Below are 14,787 nucleotides of genomic sequence, written 5' to 3'. Positions count from 1 at the left end.
GAGTAATAAGAGAATTATTGCAGAGCTGTTGCTTTTTGTCTAGGTCATACATTTTGTCTTTCTAGCTCTTCTTTCATAATCTTTGATGTTGGTCTGCTATTTTCATCTAAAATGCTGCCAGACACCTCAAAATAGATCATATGCAGAGATTTTCCCCCGAACAGTTATGTTTATTGAAGATCTTTTCAGTTTTTTGTTGTTTTATTAAGGACTGGATTGCATTCATACACTCAAATGTTTTTTAACAGGTCCTGTTGCATTTGAACAATTAATTAGAGGTTTATCTTTATTTTATTAGGCAAAAAATAAGTTCCTCGTCGAATGAAGACACCATTCTTTTAGTCTGTAAGTCTTTTTATGTGTATCTGGGACCTTTGAGGATTTATATCCTGTTAAATTCATGATTGATATTTTTTTGTGTACCTGGATGCGTAGACTTTTGACAGTTTTCTGTAATTACTTTTCCCCTTTCCACCTCCCCTTGGAGGTGCGGGTTAGAAAGAATCTTGCAATTCTTTGCAGTCTAGCAATTATCTGGGATTCTAGTTGATTATATCAGAAACACCTCATGTTTATCTTTGAGACAGTATGTCTTTCTGTAAGGAACTTCATTATTTCCACCCCAGTATCTCATTAGGTCTTCCTGCATTCCCAGGAGTTTTTTGAGTACTCAGTTTCATTTTGTATGGGGGAAAAAAATGGAGGTACTGGTACTCACACCATTTAAAAACACACAAAACAAAAAACGACACAGAACTCAGGTTTTCTATCAGCCTACTTTCCACTTGTACTTAAATTTCAGTCAGTTTAAATATTAGGTTACATTGCATACTCTGAGCATTACATATAAAGGAGTCTTTGCTTTCAGTCACAAAGTTTCCCTAGCTTTGGAATTTCAGAAAAAGTTTAGATATGTTCAACCCTTTTCCATTTAAGGTTTTTGGAATATAATTTTTATGTATATATTTTGGTTACAGTGACTTTTTTGGAGTTGTGGCATCCTGTTACTTGTTTGACTCTGGTACATCTTTTCTACTCTTCCTAAGGTATTATGAAATATGTATGTGATATTTGAGGTGAAGTTTTAAAAATTGTACATTATATTTGGTGATATTTGGAAACTGGTAGTCTATGACAAGGGCATAGTTGTGAATAACCATTGTATTAAGATCTGGCTTTTCAAATTCATTTTTTACTTTTCTTGCCCAAAGGGGAAAAAAAAGGTAGTAACACTATATGGTTTCCTCATGATAATACTGAGGCTTTAGAATATTCCTGCTTTACTTATCTGAAGAGTTGACATGCCTAACCCAGGGACTGCACATAGTAGGTTCATTCCAACAAAGGCTACATGTAGCATAAGGTGTTATGCCGTTTACAGGGAATTGAGAATCACTGGAGCAGGGAAAATTAATATATGCCAACAAGTTCTGTTCTGGTCCATTTTTAAAATCATTCAAGAGGGGCGCCTGGGTGGCGCAGTCGGTTAAGCGTCCGACTTCAGCCAGGTCACGATCTCGCGGTCCGGGAGTTCGAGCCCCGCGTCGGTCTCTGGGCTGATGGCTCGGAGCCTGGAGCCTGTTTCCGATTCTGTGTCTCCCTCTCTCTCTGCCCCTCCTCCGTTCATGCTCTGTCCCTCTCTGTCCCAAAAATAAATAAACGTTGAAAAAAAAATTAAAAAAAAAATCATTCAAGAGTAATAATTCAGAGAGGAGCAGAAATTTTCACTAAAATGAATCTATCTTCACGTTGATTATCTGGAAGCAGAATCAAATAGGAAGAGACTGGCGAACGATAGCAAAATATTTTTTATCTTTGCATCTGCCCTCAGGACTGCCATTTTCATACCTCTACCTACATTTATTCACTCTGAGCTGTTCGTTTTGTTATGTGTGTAGATTTTTAAAAATTACATTGTTCTTATGGGAGAATGCAGTTACCTCAGGAGGCAGCCTTCGTTTGTTTTGCTCGTAAGGAAGTTGAAGTCACTCTGTAATGAAGTTGAAGTCACCCACGAAGTATGCCTTTCTGCACCTGACATTCCTTCCCGAGGCGGGACTCCTCCCCGTGAATAAGAGGAAAGGCTCGGCCAATTACCTTAGACAAAGCCGGACAGCTGCCGAGCCCGGCTGGGAGGAGTCTCCGGAGCAGCGCTGCTACAGTCCGGGGCTTTTTGCCACCTCCTTTCATCCCACTGGTTCACCCAGCAGATTACCTGAGGTGGAGGTTGAGAAGGGGGTGTCGCTCTTTGCGGGGGACCTCCTCCGCCGGGAGGGCTGGACGGTGGGGGGAATTGTCGCAGTTGCCAGGTTTCTGCTTGAGGCAGATGCTTCCTAACCCTGCCGCGCCACTCCTCCCCGCCACACAGACCAGAACATCAGGTCCGCACGCCCCCCCCCCCCCCGCCCCCCACCTTTGCCGTCCCCGCCCCCGCCGGAGTCTCAGGTGGCACCGCAGTGGCATCCCGGGCTAAGGATTTGGTGGGGAGCGAAGGGGTGGTCCTTGTGTCTGGACCCCTCACGGCTGACTCACAGGAAGTGTGCTCGCCGAGCTTGGCACTGGGCGAAGCAGCTCCAGGATTCCGCCCCTCCCTGCCGCCGTCCGCCCGCCCGCCCTCTCCGACGTAGGCTTTGCGGTATCTCCCGATGGAACAATGAAGTGGTTCCAAGTTTGCTAAGACTCCCAGGGAAAATCTTTGGACTTCTGTGACAGTCTTCAGAATGTTTCGCCACCGAGTTTTCCAGGAAGCTGTTATTTAAAAAAAACAAACCCTTCCCTTCGTGGATTGCTTTGTCTGAAGATTACTCAGGGTGACCATGGTTCAACGCTTTAGCCTCAGGAGGCAGCTATCCAAGGTGGGTAGCTTGGGTAGCTTTGTGTGTTTGTTTAGGGGAAACTCTCCCTAGGTTCGGCGTGGTTTCCTTTTTCTCTAGAACTGTTCTGTCAAGCCTGCCTTCCTCCAGAGCTAAGGAGGGGCAGGGGGAGGAAGCGCTGCCTTTTGTTCTTTCCTCTGACAGACACAAAGGTTTCAGGCTGACTGCGCTGGCAACTCCAGATTTTGTTCTCCTAAAACCAGAACTGTCCTCCCTGAATTTGGAGGAAGTTACAGTTTGCTTCTGAGGTACAGTTTCCAAGAGGGTGTGCGTGAAAGAGAATAGTGGATAAAAAAAGTGCATCTTTAATTAGCAATTAATCTAGCAGCTTGTTGACCAAGATGAGAAAGCCTTATTGGTCTGTGGAATCCGTCCGGTTGTACGAAATTTAGTATAAAACGAGGACAACTTCCATAAAACAGTGCAGGAAGCCAAGACCTGTGTGAAAATACTAAACTGAGCAGTTAAGAAACCCACATACTTAATGAAGGAGTGTGTGAAAAGCAGTAACCAGTGGGCTCACAAATCAAATTTTTACAGAGTTCTGCTTGAAAAGCAGGTTTCATTTGTGCCGTTTTGAGGGAAAAGTTCTATTAACCTAAGGAAAACAAACTTAAACAACAACAACAACAACAACAACAACAACAGGCAAAGCTCTCTTGGAAGAGGGACTGCCGATTTTCTGAATCAGCCCTGGCTGTGGTCAACCCTCTCTGGACCAGTCAGTCATGGAGTTCTCTGTTTAGCTAGTGCAGAATCTAGTTTGGAAAGAGGTGTGCTGAGAGTTGAGCTTTATTTCAAAAATCGTTCTGTTCTTGAGTCTGTTTTTAAAATGTAGCACTTGGTGGTTGAATTGTGTCACAGATCATTCCCTGCAGACAGAAGCTTAAACAAATAGTAAATCAGTAGACATTCTTCACTTTCTTGGTTGTTAGAGTTGTTAAATCCTGAAATGTGTTATTATCTTAAGGGAAAACCTTTCAGTTCCTCACAGGTGACCTCAGTGTAGAATGTGTGCATTCAGGCAAAAATGAGCAAGGCTCTTGGGTCCATCCGCATGTCAAATTTCATCTCTTTTCTTGGATCGCCAAGCCTAACAAGGGACTTTTTATGAGTAGTAAAATACATTTCCCTTGCTTCTCTTCCCCTAATTCTAGGTTTCTAGGTATGTGTGTTGGGGGTAGTGGGCCAAGAAGCCTCCAGGTTTCTTGTAAACAATAAAAAGAATCACTTTTTGTTTATCTTTGAACAACCTTTAGTTTGTATACTTCCAAATTTTGTACTACATTTAAAAAACAGATGTGTAGGTTCTCAGGACAGTGATTTTTCTGCACAAGAGTGTCTGAAATAGTTCAGAGCCAGGTGATAATTTTCTAATTAGAAAATAAATTCATTCTAGGTATTTTACTACTAATATTTCTCTCCCAATTACTTTTTGAACCGTACTCTTCTCACACTATACTATATAATATATGCTTTATGCCTGGCTGTGATTTATAGAAAAGACACTTTTTGGGTAGAATTAGGAGCACATCTTCTCTGTAACATGAAGAAATAAAAGGCACATTATATAAAAAACATTCAGAGAGGTAACTACCTCTTTCGATTCCTTTTTTTTTTTTTTTTAACACCCCTCTCCTCCACTTTAAGGTGGTTTTTAGGCCCTACACTAAATGATTAGGATCAAATCTAAGGAAATTTGTTTTCTATCACACGCCTTTAATATATAGTATATGTTCAATAATGAATATGAAAAAATATTCTTAATCGTTTCAGTTTACATGGGTGCTAATATACGAAAGAGAAATTAATAGGTCAATAGTGTTCTTTTTTTTTTTTTTTTTTAAACGTTTATTTATTTTTGAGACAGAGAGAGACAGAGCATGAACAGGGGAGGGGCAGAGAGAAAGGGAGACACAGAATCCGAAACAGGCTCCAGGCTCTGAGCCATCAGCCCAGAGCCCGACGCGGGGCTTGAACTCACAGACTGTGAGATCATGACCTGAGCTGAAGTCGGACGCTCAGCCGACCAAGCCACCCAGGTGCCCCAATAGTGTTCTTTTTTTAATTGCAGTGAATGCACTGTACCTCTGTTCTGTCTTTTCAGTTAAACCCATGTTACCTGCGATCACAGGACCTGTCTTAACCCAGTGTATGGTATTTTTGGCGCACATTGAACACTGAAAGTGAAATTAGGTTGTTGTAGGTCAGAAACAGTTGAATAATGGCAATTTCATATGATTCCAACTTTAGTAATGAGTATTTTTGCCAATAAGAAATAATCTTCCACAGGTATACATTTGTCTTAAGATGATCTCATATTTTAAAAAGCAATTTCCTATTTTAACAAAAAGTACTCGTGTGATCATCTATAAATTCTGTTGGAAAATTTTTGAAAAAAAGTACTTATAAATATTTGCAGTGAGGGGCGCCTGGGTGGCGCAGTCGGTTAAGCGTCCGACTTCAGCCAGGTCACGATCTCGCGGTCCGTGAGTTCGAGCCCCGCATCGGGCTCTGGGCTGATGGCTCAGAGCCTGGAGCCGGTTTCCGATTCTGTGTTTCCCTCTCTCTCTGCCCCTCCCCCGTTCATGCTCTGTCTCTCTCTGTCCCAAAAATGGATAAACGTTGAAAAAAAAAAAATATTTGCAGTGATTTTAAACCTATTTAGATTCTTTTTATCTTAAGTTTGATAGCCATATTTACTTACACTGGATATTTTCCCTAGATGATTCCTCTAGGCTAATGGATGTTCACATCTGAATTTGTAAAAGGAGGAAGTAAATTAAGATATAGATGAAGTAAAAATCTTCATTTTTTTTTTTTCAACGTTTATTTATTTTTAGGACAGAGGGAGACAGAGCATGAACGGGGGAGGGGCAGAGAGAGAGGGAGACACAGAATCGGAAACAGGCTCCAGGCTCTGAGCCATCAGCCCAGAGCCTGACGCGGGGCTTGAACTGACGGACCGCGAGATCGTGACCTGGCTGAAGTTGGACGCTTAACCGACTGCGCCACCCAGGCGCCCCAAAAAAATCTTCATTTTTAAAAAGGATGCTCTCTTACTCTTTTTGACTAGATCCCAGTTACCTGACTCCCAGAAAAGTTTTTTCTTTACCCTTTAGACTTTTCTTTTTTTTTTTTAATAATTTTTTTGAGTTTATTTTGAGAGAACAAGATTAGGAGAGGGGTGGAGAGACAGAGACAGACAGACAGAATCCCAAGCAGGCTCCATCAGCACTGTCAGCCCAGAGCCCTACTCGGGGCTCAAACTCACAAACCATGAGATCGTGATCTGAGCTGAAATCAGAAGTTTGGATGCTTTAACTGAGCCATCCAGGCACCCTAGATTATTTTCTTTCTGCATAGTTTTCTCACATGTGACTTCAAAAATATTCACTAAGGAAAGCTTTTTCTTTTTGCCCTAAGTCCTCTACATGAGCTAGTCAAAATAGTCTGGAACCTGCCAATGTGGACTTAACCATGTAATTCTCCTAATGAAACTTCAAGTTAGGTGGTATCAACTTCATTTTGTCATTAAAGAAATCGGTTTGGAGAAGCTAAAGCATTTGCCCAGATCAGCAGGAGGTGGAGTCAGGTTCAAATTTAGGTCTAATTCCAAACCGATTCTGTATCTACCTACCAACTATCTCCCTAAACTTCTGGTGTTTTAGTCAGTCTACTGTCGTGGTCACTGATGTTTCTCCATATGTTTATACATGGTGATAGAAAACAGTATAGTTAGTAACTTGGGTAACTTCCTTAGAGCAGCTCTTTCCCCTGCAGTTGAAATTAGTATCTGATGGGATTTAAATTTATCAAACTTGGTAAGTGTTTCCTGCAATTGAAGTTTTTTCCTTTGGCTAGAAAAACATTGATTTGAACAAGATAGTTGATTTAATAAAGCCATATTATATATAGTTTGTAGCTCAACTGCATGCATTTATGTGAACCTTTAGACTGTACTGCCTTTTAAAAAACTTCTATTAAGAAGAAAAAGTTACTCCTGAGTTTCTATAATAATGTTTAAGAGATGAAATACGATGAGTTATACAATCAGAAGGTCTTAAGTCACTCTGGCTCTAACCACTGCTCTCCAATCTTTTAAATCAGTAATAGATGGGCAGCTGGATGGCACAGTGTGTTAAGCATCAGACTCTTGATCTTGGCTCAGATCATGACCTCGTAGCTAGTGAGTTCAAGCCCCGTATCAGCCTCTGTGCTAAATCGGTGATAGAAAATTATTTTTTTCCAGAAGCTTCAGTTTTTTAGAAGGTATGATAAAAGCTGAGGAGGCTTTGAAAAATGGTTTTAAGATAGACTATTCTAGTGAAATCTTACACCCTTTTGTTTTACTTTTTTAAAAAAGTTTTTAATGTTCACTTATTTTTGAGAGCGAGACAGAGTGCAAGTGGGGGAGGGGCATAGAGAGAGGGAGACAACCTGAAGCAGGCTCCAGGCTCTGAGCTGTCATCACAAAGCCTGACACAGGGCTTGAACTCACGAACAAGATCATGGCTTGAGCCGGAGTCGAATGCTTCACCTGACGGAGTCATCCAGGCTCCCCTTTTATTTTACTTTTGAATGGTAATGATTTTCATAAGTTCAAAAATTAAAACTTACCTGTGAAATATTGCTTCCAACTGTGTCTTTTCGGCTGGTTTACATCCCTGCCACCCTAGGCAACCAGTTTCTTATTTATCCTTCCCCTATTTGTTTATGCATACGTAAGAAAATATGAACATATGTTTCCTGACCCTTCTAAAATGAAAGATAAATGCTATACACTTTGTTCTAAGATAATAACTTGGGCTTTACGTTTCTAGATATGGATGTAAATAGTTATCTCAGTTTGGGGTTCACATTTATTTTCACATTTTTATGGGAGGCTTAAGTTCTTTAGGACAGGTATAACAACACAGGATGTACTTTCCATGTCAAAGATAATTAAAATAACAACAAATTAATGATGACTTGATTCTTTTTTCAATTCATACCACATTTATTTTCCTATTTGGTTTGAGTGCTTTCTCTTTCTATATTAAAATTTCTTATATGGTGAAAAACTTAGAAGATAAAAAATCATACCGTTATATCTTGGTTTGGCCTGTGAAGAGATTAATATGGGTTTTTTCCTCCTGTTCTCCCATAGATTTGTTGAAATTATTTAATCCAGACTTGCAGAGCACTTGAAAATATTATTTTCTAAAATTGTTATTCTTGCCTACATTTGGTAGTGTTCTATTACTTGATATCAGTTTTTTTTTTTTTTAATTTTTTTTTTCAAAGTTTATTCATTTTTGGGACAGAGAGAGAGACAGAACATGAACGAGGGAGGGGCAGAGAGAGAGGGAGACACAGAATCGGAAACAGGCTCCAGGCTCCGAGCCATCAGCCCAGAGCCCGACGCGGGGCTCGAACTCACGGACCGCGAGATCGTGACCTGGCTGAAGTCGGACGCTTAACCGACTGCGCCACCCAGGCGCCCCACCGTTATATCTTGGTTTGGCCTGTGAAGAGATTAATATGGGTTTTTTCCTCCTGTTCTCCCATAGATTTGTTGAAATTATTTAATCCAGACTTGCAGAGCACTTGAAAATATTATTTTCTAAAATTGTTATTCTTGCCTACATTTGGTAGTGTTCTATTACTTGATATCAGTTTTGTATCCACGTAAGAAACCTAAGATTTCGGGACGTATTGATGCTAATTTGCATTCTTAATAAAAACATTCTTTTTTCAAAAGTAGTTTCTTTTGAATTTCTATCTGATTTCTTTTGGGTTTAGGACTTGATGATACTATATATGACTCAACATAATTTTTCTGTGAATGTATTCTTATCAAAAGGAAGAATGATCTTCCATTTCCATCTTAATTAGGGTCTTTTAAAAGTATTTTAAAGGCTGGGGCTCCTGGGTGGCTCAGTTGGTTGAGTGTCCAACTTCAGTTTAGGTCATAATCTCATGGTTTGCAGGTTCGAGCCCCACGTCAGGCTCTGCACTGACAGCTTGGAGCCTGCTTCAGATTCTGTGTCCCCCTCTTTCTCTGGCCTTTCCCCACTTGTGTGCCTGTGTGCATTCTCTCTCAAACATTTAAAAACTATTTTGAAGGCTAAAGTGGTAAATTTTATACAGATTTTACCCAGTTTTTTTTAAAAAACTATCTTTTAAAAGAACCCTTTTAATGTTAAGTACTATATGAGTACAGTGTGGTACTATATGAAGTTTGAAACCCCAGACACATAGGCAGGGGAGTCTGTACTGGATGGATGTTTTTAAGTCATGGAAATGTGCACAACATCTCTCTCTTTTTTTTTTTTTAGGCCATTTTTATTTAATTTTATCTCTGTTACTTCAAACTGGTTTCATACTGGGAAATACAATGTTGGTATTTTTTATTAGCCAGCAGTTAAATGCTATATTTTCCTGTGAATTATTAACCCACTTTTAGGAGACTTAAATCAAGTAGTGGTGTCATCAGCATTGAAGGATCATTCTGATGCATTACATAACCAAACTAGGAAGACTGATACTGCTTTTCTGTTAGTAAAGTGAGATCTTTAGTGAGATCAATTCTGTATATTGTGGTTGCAGTGGGAATAGGTAAGGTATAGAGAATGGCTCTCCTATTCAAATATATTGGTAATAATCAGCTAAAACAGAGAAACTAATTTAGAAATATATGTATGGCAGGGGCGCCTGGGTGGCGCAGTCGGTTAAGCGTCCGACTTCAGCCAGGTCACGATCTCGCGGTCCGTGAGTTCGAGCCCCGCGTCAGGCTCTGGGCTGATGGCTCAGAGCCTGAAGCCTGTTTCCGATTCTGTGTCTCCCTCTCTCTCTGCCCCTCCCCCGTTCATGCTCTGTCTCTCTCTGTCCCCAAAAAAATAAATAAACGTTGAAAAAAAAAATTAAAAAAAAAAAAAGAAATATATGTATCGCAACTCTTTAAATTTTAAAAACTATGGTAAATTATAGGCTGTGGATGCGGGACAGTGGAATATGCTACTGACAGAAGAGAGTTAATCTCCTTGCAAGTGTGTTGCTTTTTAAAAAAAATATATTTTGTTAAGTTTATTTGTTTTTCAGAGAGACAGGCAGCATGAGCAGGGGAGGGGCAGAGAGAGAGAGAGAGAGAGAGAGAGAGAGAGAGAGAAAGAGAGAGAGAGAGAGTGAGAGAGAGAGAGAGAGAGAGAGAGAGAGAGAGAGTGTGTATCCCAAGCAGGCTTTGCACTGTCAGGACAGAGCCAGATGCGGGACTCAAACTCAATGAAACCATAAAATCATGGCCTGAGCCGAAACCACGAGTCGTATGCTTAACCGGCTGAGCCACCCAGATGCCTCAACTTTTTTTGTTTTTTAAGTATACAACAACTATCATTTGGTGTTGATTTGAGTTTTATTTTCCTGAGAAAGATGGATATAGTAAATGACTCAATTAGGTGATTCTTTGAGGTAGAAATGTTTACCATGAGTTCCTAGTTTTGAAGATCAATGAACTGATATACTTGAAAGTGCTTTGAAAACTGTAAAGTACTGTATTAATTTAAGAATTTAAGGTGATGGCATTTTCATTATTCTGTCATTCCATAAGTATTTTTTAAGTTTTATTATTTAAGTTAAATTTTAGTTAACATACAGTACAGTACTGTTTTCAGGAGTAGAATTCAGTGATTAATCACTCACATACAACATCCAGAGCTCATCACAACAAGTGCCCTCCTTAGTACTCACCACCCATCTAGCCCATCACCCAACCACCTCCCTCCATCAGCTCATAGTTTGTTCTCTATCATTAAGAGTCTCTTGTGGTTGGTTTCCCTCTTTTCTCTCTTCCTCCATATGTTCATCTGTTTTGTGTCTTAAATTATACATATGAGTGAAATCATGGTATTTGTCTTTCTCTGATTGACTTTGTTTAGCACAATACATTCTAGCTCCATCCATGTTATTGTAAATGTCAAGATCTCGTTCTTTTTTTTTTTTAATTTTTTAAATGTTTATTTATTTTTGAGAGACAGAGACAGAATGTGAGTGGGTTAGGGGCAGAGAGAGAGGGAGACACAGAATAGGAAGCAGGCTCCAGGCTCTGAGCTATCAGCACAGAGCCCAACACGGGGCTTGAACTCACAAGCTGTGAGATCATGACCTGAGCGGAAGTCGGATGCTCAACTGACTGAGCCATCCAGGCGCCCCAAGATCTTGTTCTTTTTGATGGCTGAGTAATATTCCAGCACGCACGCAGGCGCGCACACACACACCCCACATCTTCTTTATCCATTCATCAGTCAATGGACATTTGGGCTCTCTCCATAGTTTGGCTATTGTTGATAATGTTGCTATAAACATTGCTGTTGGCGTTTCTTTACACCAGTAATGAGCAGCAGAAAAAGAAATCAAGGAATCGATCCCATTTGCAGTTGCACCAAGAGCAATAAGAGACATATAACTAAAGAGGTAAATGATCTGTCCTGTGAAAACTATAAAACACTTATGAAGGACATTGAAGAGTACACAAGAAAATGGATAAAGAATTCCATGCTCGTGGGTTAGAAGAACAAACATTGTTAAAATGTCTATAGTATCCAAAGCAATCTACACATTTTATACAATCCCTATGAAAATAGTACCGGCATTTTTCCCAGAGCTAGAACACGCAGTCCTAAAATTTCTGTGGAACCACAAAAGTCCTTGAATAGCCAAAGTGATCCTGAAAAAGAAAAGTAAAAATAGACACTTCACAATTCCAGATTTCAAGCTATATTACTTATGTTTAAGGTATCTCTGTATCCACTGTGGTGCTCAAGCTCATGGGCCTGGGATCAAGAGTTGCATGCTCCCCTGACCGAGCCAGGCAGGCACCCCATTCCATAAGCATTTTTGAAAAGAAGTGACTGTTCCTTAAAACTGTGACTTAAAATACACACACATGTACCCACCTCCCTTTTTGTATGTACATAATTTTGTATGTCTTTTGGATAGATAACAGTGATTGCCTGGGAACACTTGGGTTGGGAGTAGGAGGTAGACTCGCTTTTTAAAACTATTTGTCACATACATAACTTTGTTAAATAATAGCTCTAGTCAAATATGTTAAAAGTTCAAAATGTAGACATGAATTTCAAGCTCATTATTTTTCAGTGAAAACGATTGCTAATAGTTAATTTAAAGGTTAATGGTTAAAAGATGGTATTCTTCTAGGCTTGGTGCTTTCTCCTAACCACCCATGCAAATTGAAGATAACCTCCCTGTGTAACACATAAGTTTGTAGTATAGAATCCCTAACCCTTTAAGAATTCTTTAAATGAACCTCTTTGGGCTAATTTAATCATACTATTCTGAAAGCATATTTTGGGAATGCTGTATAAAGATAGGAAACACATTTTGTTATATGTATTTACAAGATGCATGTAAAAATAATACGAAATATTCAGATTTGTTCTTAATCATTTTGGCTTACATGAGAAAATTAAAAGGAAAATTTGCTCTTTTGGACACCCTGGGGTTAGTTAGAACTTAACTTTTGCTCTATACACAGACCTGTAACAGAATCCCATTGCAAAATGCATCAGTTAAAAAGAAGACTGTGCAAATGGAACTTGCCTTGTGGTAACACAGGATATTTCCATTAAATTTCCATTTGTTTTATCAAAAGAAGCTTATCACTTTGTCTTTACTGGAAACTTCAATACAGTATCAGCTTTAAGGGAATTCTAATACGAACATCCTTTCAAAATCTAAGATTTAGTTTATATTTCTTCTGGAGAAATTAAACCAGGGTAATGCGATTGCTAGCGTAAATGGCTTAACTTCTGTGGAGTGAACAGAGAGGCAAATCTAGAAAACTATCCTTGAGATGATATATGTGGGTCATTTAATATTATTGCTTATTGTGTGGAATTTTAACTGCAAGCTCTTAATGTACTTGTCTAATATTTTTCCCTGTTTTTTAATCATTTGAAGATATACAATGAAATGATACAAACAACACCTGAATATAACTGCCCATTCTTTCTTTGATGTAGAGTATGTATGTGTGTTGAGACTTAGGAAACTAGCCACAAAGTTTGATCTCAACACATTCTCTTTGGACATGGTTGGAAATCTGATCCATTCTACTCAGTAGCTAGTGGTGAATGATTATTTGAATTTTGAGTCTTATGAAATGACGTTATTGATCATCATATTCAATAACCCCCAACCATTAGGACTTTAAGAAATTTTAGAGCATATAATGTACATTCTGTGTATATTCTAACTTAGACCTTGGAACTTAGTAAGTGGAGATAGTAGGTTGTATATAAAGATTAACATCTACTTCATTTTTTACTACTAATTTCCTGTATACATATCACTCTAACTCCACTACTTTTTTGCTACTTTTTTTTTTTAATGTTTATTAATTTTTGAGAGAGAGAGACAGTGTGTGCGCTGGGGAGGGGCAGAGAGAGAGAGGGAGACAGAATCCAAAGCAGGCTCCAGGCTCTGAGCTGTCAGCACAGAGCCCAACGCGGGGCTCGAACCCACAAACCGTGAGATTGTGACCTGAGCCAAAGTCGGACGCTTAACTGACTGAACCACCCAGGCACCCCTTTGCTATTTTTCAAATGTACCACAGTTCTGCCTCCATTCCTTTGCATTTGCTTTTCCTTGTACCTACAAAGCTGTTCATCCAAATACAGGTGGTCCCTGACTTACAGTGGTTCAGCTTATGATTTTTCAACTTTATGATGTATGAAAGCCATATGCATTCAGTATGAGTGATACTTGGAATTTTTAATCTTGATCTTTTCCCAGGTTAGCAATATGTACTATGACACTTTCTTGTGATGGTAGGTAGTGGCAGCAGTTGTAGCTCCCAGTCAGTCACACAATCACAAAGGTAAACAACTGATAGAACTATTCTGTACCCATACAAGCCATTCTGTTTTTCACTTTCAATACAATATCCAGTAAGTTACATGAGCTCTTCAACACTTCATTATCAAGTAGGCTTGGTGTTAGATGATTTTGACCAACTGTAGGCTAATGTAAACATTCAGAGCACAGTTAAGGTAGGCTAAGCTAAGCTATGAAGTTTGATAATTTAGGTGTATTAAATCCATTTTCCACCTAACAGTATTTTCAACTTACGATGGGATTTATTGGGATGCAACTCTATTATAGGTCAAGGAAGATATGTATCTGTATAGATTTCTCTTGTACATCTTTGAGGTCACAGCTCAGAGGTCACCTTTTCAGCAAGGTTTTTACTGTTCTCTTTAAAATAGTGAAACTGCTTCTTACAAACACACACCTTTTCCCCAACTCTCCTTATCTCTTCAGTTTCTTTTCTTTTTTCCCTCCATTGTATTTAGTATCATATGATACATTGTATATTTTTCTTTTATGTGCCCCACCCCCAGTATAAACCTTATGATAAGGATGGTTGTCTATTTTGTTCACTTCTATGTGTAGAAACATAGAATACTATCTGATATCTGATAAGTGCTAAATAATTATTTGTTTCATGAGCAAATTTATGAAAAACAGTAAAAAAAAAAAAAGTCACTAGTGTCCTTGTCTATTTTCTTCCATCTCTTCCCATTTTACTGCCACCATCCCCACCCATCACCATCTAGGCTACTTCTTCTTCTTCTTCTTTTTGTTTTTTAATGTTTATTTATTTATTTTGAGAGCAAGAACATGAGAGTGAGTTGGAGGGGGCAGAGAAAGAGAGAGAATCACAAGCAGGCCCTGCCTGGAGCCCATCATGGGGCTTGATCCCACAACTGCAAGATCACAACCTGAGCCAATATCAAGAGTCAGATGCTTAACCAACTGAGCCACCCAGGCACCCCATGGCTACTTCTAATCGAGCCTCCTTTCTGCTGCAAAGTAATCTCATGTCTGATAAGACTTGCCGTGTAGTAGATACCAA

At 39.3% G+C, this 14,787-nt stretch overlaps 1 protein-coding gene across 3 annotated transcripts in view; it reads left to right on the top strand.

Moving 5' to 3' along the window:
• TMCC1 (transmembrane and coiled-coil domain family 1) overlaps positions 1-14,787 on the top strand; it is a 243,805-nt gene that overhangs the window by 119,787 nt on the left and 109,231 nt on the right. Inside the window, exon 1 of one of the 3 annotated variants that reach the window (XM_047838538.1) lies at positions 1,806-2,855. The exons of the other annotated variants lie outside the window; for them this stretch is intronic. Coding sequence (XP_047694494.1) covers positions 2,817-2,855 — 39 coding nt within the window. The 5' untranslated portion in view covers positions 1,806-2,816. Of the gene's footprint in view, positions 1-1,805; positions 2,856-14,787 lie in introns of those variants that run through there. 3 annotated transcript variants of the gene reach the window in all.

The sequence above is a fragment of the Prionailurus viverrinus genome, chromosome A2 (assembly GCF_022837055.1).
Source record: "Prionailurus viverrinus isolate Anna chromosome A2, UM_Priviv_1.0, whole genome shotgun sequence".
NCBI classification, from domain to species: domain Eukaryota; kingdom Metazoa; phylum Chordata; class Mammalia; order Carnivora; family Felidae; genus Prionailurus; species Prionailurus viverrinus.
Note: the sequence above shows the minus strand (reverse complement) of the source record. Positions and strands in the feature narration are given on the sequence as shown.